The sequence below is a fragment of the Dipodomys ordii genome, unplaced genomic scaffold, assembly GCF_000151885.1.
Source record: "Dipodomys ordii isolate 6190 unplaced genomic scaffold, Dord_2.0 Scaffold26, whole genome shotgun sequence".
NCBI classification, from domain to species: domain Eukaryota; kingdom Metazoa; phylum Chordata; class Mammalia; order Rodentia; family Heteromyidae; genus Dipodomys; species Dipodomys ordii.
In genome coordinates this window covers 15,903,148-15,918,159 of record NW_012267242.1, presented here as the reverse complement: position 1 = coordinate 15,918,159, position 15,012 = coordinate 15,903,148, and the positions used below count along the sequence as shown (strand labels likewise).

The 15,012-nt window shown below is 50.1% G+C and overlaps 2 protein-coding genes across 2 annotated transcripts in view; one reads left to right on the top strand and one right to left on the bottom strand.

The window, feature by feature from the left end:
* Window positions 1-4,674, top strand: part of Mex3a (mex-3 RNA binding family member A) — a 9,676-nt gene extending 5,002 nt beyond the window's left edge. The window contains exons 2-3 of the mRNA XM_013015039.1: window positions 4-160; window positions 3,569-4,674. Coding sequence (XP_012870493.1) covers window positions 4-160; window positions 3,569-4,674 — 1,263 coding nt within the window. The remainder of the gene's footprint in view (window positions 1-3; window positions 161-3,568) is intronic.
* A 5,780-nt stretch (window positions 4,675-10,454) lies between these two features.
* The window catches only part of Rab25 (RAB25, member RAS oncogene family), a 9,697-nt gene continuing 5,139 nt past the window's right edge, over window positions 10,455-15,012 (bottom strand). The window contains exons 2-5 of the mRNA XM_013015131.1: window positions 14,080-14,275; window positions 12,729-12,922; window positions 11,239-11,319; window positions 10,455-10,751 (exon numbers count right to left, since the gene is read on the bottom strand). Of these exons, the coding sequence (XP_012870585.1) occupies window positions 10,624-10,751; window positions 11,239-11,319; window positions 12,729-12,922; window positions 14,080-14,275 (599 nt within the window). The 3' untranslated portion in view covers window positions 10,455-10,623. The remainder of the gene's footprint in view (window positions 10,752-11,238; window positions 11,320-12,728; window positions 12,923-14,079; window positions 14,276-15,012) is intronic.

The following is a 15,012-nucleotide window of genomic DNA, read 5'->3' as shown; positions in this document are numbered from 1 at the left end:
CAGACGCCCCAGCCCCCCACCGCCCCCAAAGGGGCGAGCGACGCCAAGCTCTGCGCTCTCTACAAAGAGGCCGAGCTACGCCTGAAGGGCAGCAGCAACACCACGGAGTGTGTACCGGTGCCCACCTCTGAGCACGTGGCGGAGATCGTGGGCAGGCAAGGTAAGCGGGCGCCGGGACCACGGAGCGGGCTGGAGTGGGGATGGGGGGGCACCCCGTCCCCAGCGCGGAAAGTTCATTTCTTCCCTTTTTGCCCGCCTCTGGCTCGGTCCCTTCTCCACAAAGGGTCCGCCCCCCTACTCTTGATTTCCAAGTGCCACAAAGTTCCCCGCTACCCTAAGTCGGGACTGTTCTCCAGACCCTTCCTCCCCCAGGGCTCTGCGGTTAAACAAAGAAATATCCTCGAACTGAGAGTGGGAAAGGGGAGGGGGAGCAGTCTCCAATCCTGGGATGCTGTCCGGAGGGGGTGTCTACTCCTAGCTAGAAAAACTGATGGAATGTACAGAGTTACTCAGAATCCTCTATTCCAGTATCTGCTTGAGGATTGGGGAGGGGACACCACTGGGACCCCCCAGTCTCCTAGAGTTACAGACTTTGGGGAAGACGTGGTCCGTAAAGCCAGACTGAGTATTTGTCTCTTTGTTGGGCTGAGTGTAGGAATGGAAGGGGGTGTGGCTCAGGGGAGGGTCCCAGCCCTGGGGGAGAGGTAGTAAGGGGGAACTGTTGAAAGAGGGGGTCCTGTGGTCACCAACACGCCAAAGTTGGAGGGTCCGTGGGGTTTTGGAAAGACTGTCTCCAAGGAAGTACTAGTCCTGGCGTGGACCTCTCCTCTTCCCTCTCTGGCTTTTGTTCTGGGCTGGCCACGGCCTGGGGCCAGGCGCTTGAAGAGGGGTCTCTTCAGTGAGTGAGTGAGTGGGACAGGTCAAGAAGGCAATAAAGCTGGAAGATGAGAAAACATCACTTGGAAATTCGGTGGAGGGTGTGTGTCTGGATGTGTTGGGAGGGGTGTAGAATTAATTCAGTGTAGTATGTCTGATACCACACCCTCAGCCCAGCATCCCTGGGTGGGTGGGTGTGCTGGGTAAAGGTCCAGATTGAGCAGATGGCATCTCAGCGACCCTTCTCTCTCCTGGTTTCCCAAGGGGGGGGGGCTGGATTCAGAAATTGCAAAGGGACTGGGCTGGGAAGGTGGGGGGTGGGGGAGGAGTGGGGGAGGAGCTGTCCCACAGTGGGGAACAATAGAGGAGCTGCATTCCGGCCTGGAGTGAAGGAGGAGGACGGCTCCTGGCCAAGGAGGAGGGGAGGCAGACTGGGGGGACCCTGCTCCACATCCCACCTCATCCAACTGGAGTCTAGGTGTTGGGGGATTATGAAGGGAAACAGAATGGAGGAGGGGAGGATGCCACTCCCCTGTGCGGCCCTCCATCCCAAGGCGCTGGCTCTCTTGAGATTTCTGATTGAGAAAGTTGGATTTCCTCTGGTTGCCAGACACTGGGGATCCCGAGCCTGGAATTGGGTGGGGGCACTAGTATCTTTACTTGGACGTGGGGGTGGCCTTGGGAGGTCCCGGAATGTAATGGAGTCATTCTTTAGTCTTCTGCCTCCGCATCAGATGGTCCTGTCCCTCATAAAGTAGGGGGATTTTTTCCTATTTAGAAATGTGCCTTCCCCTTGGTCCTTAAGTATTTGGAAGTCCTCCTTCTTGACTGACCTCCCCACTCCTGCTGCAGTGTTAGTGCTTCTGTTTGACCTCTAGGAAGGTGAGGACCAGTGGGTCTTCCTTCAAGAGATGCTTCAGGGTTGCAGAGCCCCAGATGAGGCTCACCCACAGGCCTCAGCTTTTCTTCTTAGCCTTATGCTGTAGTCTGACATCCTCATCCTGGCCCTCAGTGTTATCTAGCTTCCACTTAAGTTTATGGACCCAAAACTCAAGAGCCAGAACCCAGGTGCCTATCAGAGAGCTTGTATATAGAGGTGGAAGGAAAGAACATTTTACTTTCCACAAGCCACACAAATAAAACAATAGTTTACTGACATTAAAGCACCCAGGATGTGGACAACAGGTAGCACCTCTTAACTGCCAAGAGGTCCAAAGACAAAGAGGCAGAGCAAAATTTCCTTCCTGATATCTTTTAAAGACTTGTCCAACCTACTCGATCTCCCCAGCTCCAAACTGCTGGGGTAAGAGTAGAGAAGGGGGAGGTGGGAGGTAGAATAACTCAGTCCTGTTGTTGGAAGAATGGGGTTGAATCAGAAAAATGGATCACTATGCTTGTGAATACGTAGTATTTGTGGAGGATGAAGAAGGTTGGTCACATATAAATGTGAGCATCTATATGTGAATGAGTTCTAGGCTAGCCTGGGCTACAGAAACTATCTAAAAAAAAAAAGTTGTAGGTATGTATAGGAATGTGTAGTTTGTGTGGGGCAGGATGAGGAAGCAAGACTGAAATACAAGGATCCCATGTACACATGAAAGATGAAAGTGGTATGTGCTTACCCCACAAGTACTGTTTAGATAAAAGCACACTGCATAGCAGTGGCTCTTAGGTGTCTATGTGCAAACTCACACCAAAGAAGGGTGTGAGTCTCAGGCTCTGTGTGAAACTAGGGGCAAGAAAGGGGAATATGGGAAGAAGGGTTGTCCAGTAAGCCATCAAGGTCAGTAGCCTTTTCTGCTAGATAAAATATGTGGCACCCTACTCTTCCACACTTTTCTCTCTCCCCTTCTTCTTTGTCTCTTTGTTTCATTTTTTTTTCTTGCCTCCCTCTCCAACCTCAGAGTTTTAACTAGCTCCTCCTTCAAAGCAGGAGTAGGGGTCTAGAATGCCCTCTCCCTCATCCTGCTCAGCCCTCAGACCATCTCACCTCTCTCCCAAGGGACTGGAGGGGACAGGAGTGTCATGGGTGGGGTGATGCTCCTTCACGTGTGATTTTCCTTATTTTCTTATTCTTCCTTCGTCCCTTGAAATTGATTGTCAGACTCTCCTCACTCTACTGCATTGGACTAGTTGCTGATCTGGGGACCCCCCCAGACACTGTGGGTTGTTATAAGGCATAGAGCAGGTCACAGAGAGATGAAGGTCAGTCAGTGTCCCTAAGACACTAGAAGAAACTTAATGAATAAAAGTTAATGGAATAGATTGTAGGGTTTATGAGTACATTGGGGTTCTGTGCAGGATCGCTGATAGATGTGGGGAAAGTGATCTGGAAATTTTTGAGTAGTCAGAGAAATTGAGGGAACAGCAAATATTTGGGAAACTGATTTGAACTTAGCAGCTTCTTTGGGAGGGAGGGTCTAATTATTTGGGGTTTTGGAGGAATGAATGGACTTGGAAAGTCCTGAATATAACACCAGAAAAGTCGGTGTGTTTGGAAATTGTGTTTGATAACAACACCGGTCAGATGAGTGGATTCTTTAAGTCAGGTGGGCTGAGGGTTTCACTGTGCCCACTGAAGGGTTCCTAGAAAGCTGGGTATCTGGGTAAAGATCAAGCACTTACTGGTTCTAGCACAAACCTCCTTGTCCTATGAATTTCTTCCACTCTCCCTTTTCCCACTCTACCCCAGGCTGCAAGATTAAGGCTCTGAGGGCCAAGACTAACACCTACATCAAGACGCCAGTGCGGGGTGAGGAGCCAGTATTCATGGTTACAGGGCGGCGGGAGGATGTGGCCACGGCCCGACGGGAAATCATCTCCGCGGCTGAGCATTTTTCCATGATCCGTGCCTCCCGCAACAAGTCAGGAGCTGCTTTTGGTGTGGCCCCAGCTCTGCCCGGCCAAGTGACCATCCGTGTGCGAGTGCCCTACCGCGTGGTGGGATTGGTGGTGGGCCCTAAGGGGGCAACCATCAAGCGCATCCAGCAGCAGACCAACACATACATTATCACGCCAAGTCGTGACCGTGACCCAGTGTTCGAGATCACGGGTGCCCCGGGCAACGTGGAGAGGGCTCGCGAGGAGATCGAGACGCACATCGCTGTGCGCACGGGCAAGATCCTCGAATACAACAATGAAAACGACTTCCTGGCGGGGAGCCCCGAAGCTGCGCTAGATAGCCGCTACTCGGATGCCTGGCGGGTACACCCGCCTGGTTGCAAGCCCCTGTCTACCTTCCGGCAGAACAGCCTGGGCTGCATCGGCGAGTGCGGAGTGGACTCCGGCTTTGAGGCCCCGCGCCTGGGCGAGCAGGGCGGAGACTTTGGCTACAGCGGATACTTGTTTCCGGGTTATGGCGTGGGCAAGCAGGACGTGTACTATGGCGTGGCCGAGACTAGCCCCCCTCTGTGGGCGGGCCAGGAGAATGCCACGCCTACCTCAGTGCTCTTCTCCTCGGCCTCCTCCTCTTCCTCTTCTTCGAAGGCCCGAGCTGGGCCTCCCGGCTCTCATCGCTCTCCTGCCGCCTCTGCAGGCCCTGAGCTGGCCGGACTCCCGAGGCGCCCGCCGGGAGAGCCGCTCCAAGGCTTCTCCAAACTTGGTGGAGGCGGCCTGCGGAGCCCTGGTGGTGGGCGGGATTGCATGGTGTGCTTTGAGAGTGAAGTAACTGCCGCCCTTGTGCCCTGTGGACACAACCTTTTCTGCATGGAATGTGCAGTACGCATCTGCGAGAGGACGGACCCAGAGTGTCCCGTCTGCCACATCACAGCCACGCAAGCCATCCGAATATTCTCCTAAGCCTCCTGCCTCATGTTTCCTGGGGCCCCCTCCCCGCAGGACTTGTTTTCCACTAGGGCCTTTTGGAAATCAATGATTTGTGAGGGGCAGTGTGCTTGGAGATATTCGCTCGCTGGGGAGGGGGGACAGGGAGGCGGTGGTGGCTGGAGGGTGGGCCACTTTCAGAGCCTCTGGTTACCCTGCCTTGGGAAGATTGGGAAGGGGGCCAGACCGAAAATTTTACTAGAGTTACAACTCTGATACCTCAACACACCCTTAAATCTGGAAGCAGCTAAGAGAAACTTTTGTTATGCCAGAAGTGGCCGCTAAAGCGTTTTGACCCCCTTTGCCCTCCTCCCCAACTGTGTGTTGCTTGATCCCTTCCTTGTGGGGGGTGGGGGAAAGGGAAAGGGAGAATTGCCATTTGTACCTAGAGGTGCTCTTTGGGATTCCCAGCCCTCTGGTCCTGACCTCCAACCTCCTAACATGACCCTTTATAGTGTCCCCCCTCCCCCCTTATACTGTTTGGGAAACTAAGAGTTCCCAATAGTATAAGGGAGTTGGGGCCCTATCAGAAGTTTGCATCGATCACCTAAGGAATGTGGTGTGGGAAAAACATGTCAATAAAGGGCTCAAATTCATTGTCCCCACAAAGCTGGGCTAGAGGAATCAGGAGAGGGGGGCTCCTGTGTCCCCTGCAATTTTCCCCTTCACTCTTCTTTCCCTGTCTTTCCTTCCTCTGGGTTCTCCCTTTGCTTTTTCTGTTTCCTCCTGCTCTTTTTTTTCTTTGCTTCCCAGGGTGGTTTGTTATTTCCAGCCCCTTGTTCTCTGCCTTTCTTCCTTTTCTCTGCCTCCCTCCTGCCCCTTCCAGCCCAGCTTTGGGGGCACTAACTCCTGTGGAGAAGCTGAGGGAAGAAGTTTTTAATGCCTCCTCCTCCAGTTCCTCTTCAGGCATTAGACAGCAAGCCCTCTCCCCACTTTCCCAAAGAAGCAACTCCAATTCCTGATAGAATGTATCCCCATTTTCAGTGGTGACTTGAGAAGGACATATAAAGGGTCAAATCCCCAACCTTCATCATCTATGGGCATTATATTTAGGGAGCAGTTCTTGGCCTGGTTTTCTGGCTCTGGGAGGGGGGAGCCAGAAGCAGGAAAGCCTGGACAAGAGAGACCGATGACTAGAAGGACTTCCCTCCCCTGCAATGACCCACTCCCTGACCCCTCTCTGGACCTAACTGAACCGCTATTGAATCCTTATTAGTGTGCAAATCATGAAGTCTCTGTTCCATCCACTGTGGCTGAGCAGAGAGGCCAGGTCTTCAGAGAGGGGTCAGACCAGGGCAAAGCAGGACTGGGGTACAGCAGGGCCTGTTCCACAAATCTTGTATTGTGACAGGCCTGGCTCCCCCAGTGTTGCCTCCCTACAGCTCACTTGGGGTTGCCACCAGCCTCTCACCCTCCTGGTTCCGCTGGCCGGGCTAGGAGAGGATGGAGGATGGAAGGCCCAGGGGGCCCTGGAGATGCTTGTATATAATGGGGTGGAACTGTTCTCATGATCTCTGAGCACTTAGAGCTCAGGAGTCCCATTCTTCCTGGATGGAGCTGGGGTGCAGGGATGGAGGTGCATAGGGGATTCCCCACTCCTTCTGCCACCGGTTGTGAATTAACTCACCTCTCCTCAACCTTCCCCTCCAGACCACCAGCCTGGGAGGGGAGAGGAAGGAGATCACAGCCCAGAAAACTGGCCTGTGGCAACTTCCCTCCTTCTTGCCATTGTGATCCATCCTGAGATGTCTGTACAATAGAAACCAAACCAAATGGGCACCCTTAGTTACCAGAGGCTCAGTGGGAGGGGGGGTGGGAAGAAGGGATGTCTGTCTGTCAATCCCCCTCCCCCTCTCCAGTCCTTACCCATAAAGGCAAAAGACTGTTACACTAGGGGGCTCAGCAGATTCAATCCCACCTTTACTGGGTGAGCCAGACCTAGAAACAATCGCAAAACAGTGAGTGACAAAACAGGAGAGAAAGCAGAGAGCAGGAGAAGGCGCAAGATTGGCAACCAACACAGAGGAGAGGAAATAAAAATAGCAAAAAAAAAAAAAAGAAAAAAACAGTTCTTTATAATTTAATATTCTATTTTAATAAAGGCGTTTATTACCATATAAATGTAGCAAAGAACCTGGGCTAATATGAAAAAAAGACTTTTTATTAGGTAATTTATTATATGAAAAGGATATTTTATTTTATGATAAAGTGATCCTTAAAAAAATAAAAAAACTTTAGAAGGTTTAGAATATATGTAGGGAGAGAAGAAGAAAAAAAATACATTTGTATTCAGAGTTAAATCTTAAAAAAAAAAGTGTTTTTAATATATGTTCGGGTTTACGTTCCTTTTTTCCCCCACTTTTTTTTGGGGAGGAATGTCATTTGCTTTTCTTCGGGGAGCATCCTGAGATGGATGGTGGAGAGAGGGGCTGGGGGAACCTGGTCCCTTCTGGGGCCCCCACTAGTAGATTGGATTTCACTCAGTGGGCTCCTCCTCCTTTCTCCCCCTCCCCCTCAGGGGAGCCGGCAGAGCCAAACAAAGAAAGGGATTAACCAGAAAGAAAGAAGCTGTGGGACTAAGGACTGAGGATCCTGAGGTGTCCCCCCTCCCCTTCCCCTGCCCTGTCCACAGGGGTAAGTGAGGAGGGAGAATCCAGAACAGAGGCCTAGCAGGCCTATGGGAACCCTCAGAGAGGTAAGATTTTAAGAGAAGTAGATTTTTTTAACCAAAAAATGAGAGAGAGAGAGAGAGAAAGAAAAAGAAACCGAGGGGTTTAAAAGAAGAGAATACTACAAAATAATAATAATTCAAATTTATTTCATATAATCCTAGAGAAAGAAAAAGAATTACTAGTTACTTAGTAGATGATATTCAGATAGCTTAAAGTTTAGTAGCATTGAGGGCCCCTGGGTCCAGTAGAATGTATAAAAGTATGGAAAAGAATAGAGGAGGGAAGTGGCTGCATCCACCCTGAGCCACTCCATCTTCAGGGGTCATGGTTGGAGCAGGTTAAGATTGGGAGCTTCCAGTCTGCTGGGGTTGATTCTGAGAATTCTTGAGTTTTTCACTGTGGGATATGTAAATGAGAAACTCAGTCCCCAAGGTCTTTGAAAGGATGCATGCTGATCATCTCAACCAGGGCTGGGGGCTGAGCTGGGGGCCCAGCTACCATTGTATCTGTTAGCTAGTCCCTACTCTAATGTGATCCAGCCTCTCCTGGGGCTCTCAGGGAGGATGGAGACTGCTTAGCTCCAACCTTTCCAAGCCAATTCCTCCTTGGCCTGTGTAAGTTAAGTCCTTGAAATGTAACCTCAATTCACTTCATTATAGATTGGTTCAAGATCTTAGCCATTATACAAATAAATACACATGCTTCCCATCTCAGATCTTCATGAGCATTGAGGGGATTGGTCTCTCATCCCTGCTCCCACCCAGCACTCCAGTCAATATTGTCCTCCATGGAGGCAGTTGAAAGTAGCAATCTTGGAAGCTGTTCTTAAGTCTGTATGGTGCTTCACAGGTTTGCAAGGTATCTCATAGAAATTAGATTCCAAGAAGGACTTCCTTCACTGGGAGGTAGGATTAAGACACTGCCCTTGAAGGCTTTGGGGAATAGATCCCCAAGAGTGCAGAGGTAGGGGAAGGACAGTAGGCCTTGGGTAGCCCTTCTATTAGATCCCTTCTATTCCATCTCACCTTGAGCTGTAGATGTTCTAATTGGGGTCACCCAAGGGTACTTCACCTTCCTCACAGAAAATTGGGAGCCTGGTTTCTGCATGTGAGGAATGCACATTTTTTTAAGCACTTGCCTTCTAGCCCCAGCTGGCAGTCAGATCAAACCCTTCTATTGGGGGGGTGGAGGAGAGGCCCCTTGGCTCTCTTTTCAGCAAGCCATGCCTGCTCCATTATATCAATGACTGCCTCATCCCTCCCAGACCCTAGACCCCAAACACATCTCCCTCTTCCCAATTTACTCTTCTTGCCCTATCTAGGGACAGATAAACACCCCCACCCCCACCCACCCCCCTGCTCTTTTTGTCCTAGAACCCTCGATAGTTTGGGATGGTAGTGTCTGGGATGGGCTTTGCCCATTCGAGGGTGCAGGTTGGGTAGGGGAGGTGGGTGGAGACAGCCCTGGGGCAGGGGGGGATGGTCTCTCCACTGTAGAAAGTAGAATAGGATTGTGGTCAGACTTAATTTGAGGCATCTAGTGAAGACACATACAAATCCAGCAAGGAAAGATTTCAGAAGCAAAATAAAGGCGGGAAATGAAATTGACCCATGAATAATCAAGTCAAAGTGATGTTGCACAAAATGCAGAGAAACCAAGAAGGGGGAGGGTTAATGTATTAAATGTGCTATTAAGAACTTAATTTTATTAAAAGTATTATTACTTAAGACTCTTGTCTCTGCGTGTCAGTTCATATTATTTGGGGTAAGTAGAAGCAATTGTGGTCTGAGGTTCTCTCTGGTTTAACTGAGTGGGTGTTTCCAGAGTTCTTTGCTACTCTCTGCTCTACCCAGTTTCCCACATGAATCTTCAAGCACTAAATCCTATTTTTCCTCTTTTTTTTTTTGTCCGTCCCAGGGCTTGAACTCGGCTTGGGCACTATCCCTGAACTCCTTTTTGCTTAAGTCTAACACCCTAACACTTGAACCACAGCACCACTTCCTGCTTTTTCTGTGATTAATTGGAGATAAGAGTCTCATGGAAGCTAGGCACTGGTGGCTCACCCCTGTAATCCTAGCTACTCAGGAGGCTGAGATCTGAGGATCACGGTTCAAAGCCAGCCTGAGCAGGAAAGTCCATGAAACTCTTTATCTCCAATAAACCACCAGAAAACAGGAAGTGGTGCTGTAGCTCAAGTGGTAAAGCGCTAGCCTTGAGCTGAAGATCTGAGGGACAGAGCTCAGGCCCAGAGGTCAAGCCCCATAATGGACAAAAATAAAATAAAAAAATAAAAATAAAGAGTCTCATGGACTTTTCGGCCCAGGCTGGCTTTGAACTGCAATCCTCAGATCTCCTGAGAAGCTAGGATTACAGGCATGAACCACCAGCCCCCAACTCAATTCTATTTTTCTTCCCCATATATTTCCTTCTTTTCCTTGGAAATGCGTTGACACCTTCCACCCTCTCTGCAGCATAGGAGAAAAAAGCAAGATCAATCTATCCCTGTTAAAGACAGGACAAAGACTAGATAAGGACTAGGGTGTGACATAAGTGGTAGCATACCTGCCTACCCAGTAAGTGTGAGGCCCTGAATTCAAAACTCTAATACCGTCCCAAAGAAGGCACCAGGAGACGGACTTGCTGGAGGACCCCAGCATACTACAAGGCTGGCCCCACCTCTTCTCCCTTGCTTGTTCCCCAGCTTCCTCCTCTTGCCCCAGCATTGGAGTGACCTCAGTTCTTGGCACCAGGGCCTTGGGCACCAGATGGTGCCTACCGATGGTTTCTTTTGTCTTGCCTTCCACATACCCCTCCCCTCCATCCATGTAGCACTTCCCCCACCTGCCCTAGAGGTTGGCAGAGGGATGGATGGGCACCTCCGCCCCCTTGGCACTGTCCCCAGACCACAGAACTCCAGAGGCAGGTGGCCCTGAGGGACAGTGGATATGGTAAGGAGGACAGAGGGAGGGGGAGAAGGGGATCAGGGACTCAAAAGAGGGACCAAAATTGGAGGGGTGAGGGGTGGCAGAGACAGAAGAGGAAGAACAGACGGGAGGCAGCAGGATGGCTAGGCATGGGTACAAAACAGCTTTATTTGAAGGCATGGACAGATGATGAATGTGTGTGGTGGGACATGAAGACCCTAGGGCTCTGAGTGTCTGTGACCAAGGAACTAAAGGTCAGGAAAATGTCCTGTAGTATGTAGAGGGCAGGTACCAGAAGGTTGGAGGAGCAGGGTTGACCATGGTCAAAATCAGAGGCTGATGCAACAGGCCCTTTTCTCCCCAGAGACAGGCTCCTGCCCAGATTGGGCACTGCCCAGGGCGATTGCATTGGTCCGGGTGCTGTTTTGCCTCTGCTTGGACACCTTCGCAAAGATCTCTGAGAGAGTAGAAGGCAGTGATCAGATCAGAAGGTTTAGCACCCATTTCCCACCTCTACATATATGCTTCATGCCCTGCCCAAGCACTAGAAGTGGTCCCAGTGGTGGGAGTTTCTACTGGAAAGAAGTGAAATTTCAGCATCTGGTCCTTTCTACTTACCTGGGAGGAGAAGGAACCAAGACTCACACCTTTGGGTAGTATGATCTTCCAGTTGTCATCAGGCTGAGGGAGGCTGAGAGTTTATAAAGGCTCCCTGAGACTTTACAAAATGTATACTTGGGGTCTATTCCTTGGCATTTGTAGTTAGATGAAAGTTACCAAGTGCAGAGCACTGTGCCAAAGTGGGACAGGCAATGGTGGCTGAGAAGGAGGCTGGGGGCCCACAGGGAAAGTGTGGTAGGCAGTCAGCTGGAAGAGAGCTGGGTGTCTATTAGGCTTCTGACCCTAGGGATGAAAGGGGCTGCCAAATAGAGGCAGGCTCTAACCTTTGAGGATAGTCTCAAAGGCCAGCTCAACATTGGTGGAGTCCAGGGCTGAGGTCTCCAGGAACAGCAGCCCGTTGTTTTCTGCCAAGAAGAAAAACACAATTAATTGAGGGATCAAAGGCAATAATTAATAAATAATAATAATAATAATATTTACCTAATGTTTACTATATACATTACTAAGTACTAAACATTGTAGTAACTCACTTAATACTTAAAGCTGTGTATGAGTATGTTCCGTTAGGAAACTGAAACCCAGAAGCAGAGAGAATGAAGAGAAAATCTGCTCTGTGGTCCATATCTAAGAACTCACCAAGGGGCAGTGGGAAGCTGAGCTCTGGAGTTTACCCTCAAAACCACCATATTGTATTACTGCTAAACCTAGAGAACTCCTGGGGCAAATGGGGCAGGAGATAGCCAAGTGGAACCCAACAGGATCTTGGAGAATTGTGGGGTGGGACTATTTGAGGCTTTGTTTTGTGTTTTGTTTGCCAATTTTGTGACTTGAACTCTGGACTTGGGCACTGTCCCTGAGTTTTTATGTTCACTAATGCTCTACCTCTTGAGCCACAGCTGACTTTCTGGCTTTTGTGAGTGTGTGTGGTTTATTGAAGATAAGAGTTTTGCAGCCGGGCACTGGTGGCTCATGCCTGTAATCCTAGCTACTCAGGAGGCTGAGATCTGAGGATCGAGGTTCAAAGCCAGCCCAGGCAGAAGAGACCGTGAGACTCCTATCTCCAATAAACCACCAGAAAACCGGAAGTGACGCTGTAGCTCAAGTGGTAGAGCGCTTGCCTTGAGCTGAAGAGCTGAGGGACAGCGCCCAGGCCCAGAGTTCAAGCCCCATGACCAACAACAACAACAAAAAAAGAGTTTTGCAGGGGCTGGGAAGGTGGCTTAGTGGTAGAGCGCTTGCCTTGAGCTGAAGAGCTGAGGGACAGCGCCCAGGCCCAGAGTTCAAGCCCCATGACCAACAACAACAACAAAAAAAGAGTTTTGCAGGGGCTGGGAAGGTGGCTTAGTGGTAGAGCGCTTGCCTTGCATGCACGAGGCCCTGGGTTCAATTCCTCAGCACCACATAAGCAGAAAAAGCTGGAAGTGGCGCTGTGGCTAAAGTGGTAGAGCGCTGGCCTTGAGCTGAAGAGCTTAGGGACAGGGCCCAGGCTCAGAGTTCAGGCCCCAGGACCAACAACAACAACAACAGAAAAGAGAGAGAGAGAGAGAGAGTCACAGACTTTCCTGCCTGGTTTAGCTTCCAACCACGTTTCTCAGATCTCAGGCTCCTGAGTAGCTAGGATTACAAGCATGAGCAACTGGTGCATGGTAGGCCTGTCTTATAATCAGCTATGATTGCTGATGAAGGCATGTCTTAGAGAAGTGGAGATAAGTCTACACAGGGGAGCTGGGTGTAGAGCAGGCTCCAGGAAGCTGGAGCTGATTGAGTGTGTGCAAGTTTGCAGGAGTCAGATTGGGTGTGGCTGGGTACTCACCTGCAAACATTCGGGCCTCCTCAGTGGGCACCTCCCGGGCCTGACTAAGGTCACTTTTGTTCCCCACCAGCATAACAACAATAGTGGCTTCAGCATGGTCATAGAGCTCCTTCAGCCAGCGTTCTACTACCGCATATGTCTGGTGCTTGGTTAGATCAAACACCAGGAGGGCCCCCACTGCTCCACGATAGTACCTGAATGGGAGTTGGAGAGGTGGGCAGACAAAGATCAGGTATTGGGTTCAGCCACAGAGCAAAGTCATCAAGCCAAAAATGACGGAGTCAAAGTATATCAATTTTTAGTAAATAAAGAAACTGAGGACATCCAATCTGGTTGAGAAGATCAGGGCTCTTGTGCAATTTAGGAACACTGGTCTTGGGCCCCCCCAAGGTGTACTTCTCTGCTCCCAACCTCTCACCAGCTCTTCAAAGCCCTTTTGCTTCCATTCTCCTGTGTCCCAATTTTAATCCCCACTACCCACCAAAGTCCATCTCTGTACTCTGGCCAAATGTGCCTCCTGGATGGCTCCACCTCTGGGATCTTTCCTCAGTCCAGTGCCATCTTCTCTCCTGTGGCCATCTTTCTAGGACTAATACCTGGCTTGACCATCAAGGCATCCCTGCCAGCAGGCAGACTCCTTCTCAGAGTTGAAAGCGTTGTGCTTGGGCTGGTGGTGTGTCATTATTTCCAAGTTTTATTGCTGAAGCAATCAAGGCTTATAAGAGGTCAAATGACAGGGTGATATGTATATGGCCTTTGTGAGTCTAAGAGTAGTAGATACTGCTTCCTGCCTCCTAGAAGATCCTGTCTGTCCCCATCATACATGCATGCATAGACCATCTTGCACACATGTGGACTTGAAACTGACCAGAGGACACTTTGGATGTGGTTTTAGGAGGCCTAAACTTCCTATGTATTCTCTGAGACTTTATAAAATGCACACTCTGGGTCCAGCCCTTGGCATTTGATAAATGTTACCAGGTACAGAGCACTGGGCCAAACTGAAGGGACACTCTCAACCCACACAGCCTGCCCCATCCCAGCTCACCTAGATTTTACCTTGCTTGTATTTAAACAGGGATTTATTAGAGCACCTTACTACTATAGTACATGTGCCAAATGATTTGTATCTTCCCAGGCATATGGCAAAAGCTTAGTAAGGGGTAGCAATGACTCTTGGTTTAGTCCTACTAGTTAATCTTACTTCTTATATCCTATCTCTGTTTGTGCTCATAGCACAGTGCTCTCCCCCAGGGAGCATACTGCTGAGTCCCTGTTTCTCCATCCTCTTCTACCTCTCCCTGACTTCCCAGGGCTTCCACAACCCACCAGCCCCCCAGCCCAGGCTCACGCTGAGGTGATGGCTCGATATCGCTCCAGGCCAGCTGTGTCCCAGATCTGCGCCTTGACTGCAGCAGTGCCCAGCATTACAGTGCGGGTTGAGAACTCAACCCCGATGGTGGTGCGGCTGTCGTGGCTGAACTCATTGCGTGTGAATCGGGACAACAGATTGGTCTTGCCCACGCCTGACTCACCGATCAGCACCACTGAAGGAGTGGAGAGATAAAGACTGAGCACCCCGGCACAGTGGCTCCAAGCCCACCTGAGCTTAGAGGGTTTTTCAACAGAAAAGAGAACTGAGCCCAGAAAACCAAGGAGGGCTCCAGCTCTCCTGGCAGACACTCTGGATACATAATGCATCTGCCCTGGAGGACAAAAGGCCAGAAGTATAAAACAAACAAAGGGGCTGTAAGGATTACAGGCCTGCTCTGAAGAAACATGGATGCAGAACCAGCTTTAGTTGCTGGTGACAGAGAGGAATCTGTAAGCTGTGAGTATGGGTGTTATGTGGAGAGGTGACAGGAGTGTGAAAATGGACAGAGATGATAGGAGATCTGGGAGGACCAGAACTCTGTGTGTGTGTGTGTGTGTGTGTGTGTGTGTGTGTGTGTAAGAGAGAGAGACAGCTGGGGGAAGAGGTTGATAAGTGTATTCAAATAGGAAAGAGGTGAGAACATGCGAACAGAGATATGGATACAGGGCCTCGGTGCTGTCCCTTAGCTTTTTTTGCTCACAGTTAGCACTCTACAATTTGAGCCACACCTACAATTCTGGCTTTTTGATGGTTAATTGGAGATTTGTTGGAGAGCCTCTAGATTGTCTGCCTGAGCTGGCTTCAAATCTTCATCCTCAGATGTCAGCCTCCTGATTAGCTAGGATTACAGGTGTGAGATACCGATGGGTCTTCTAAGGGTGAGAGGAAGGTGTGTGTGTGTGTGTGTGT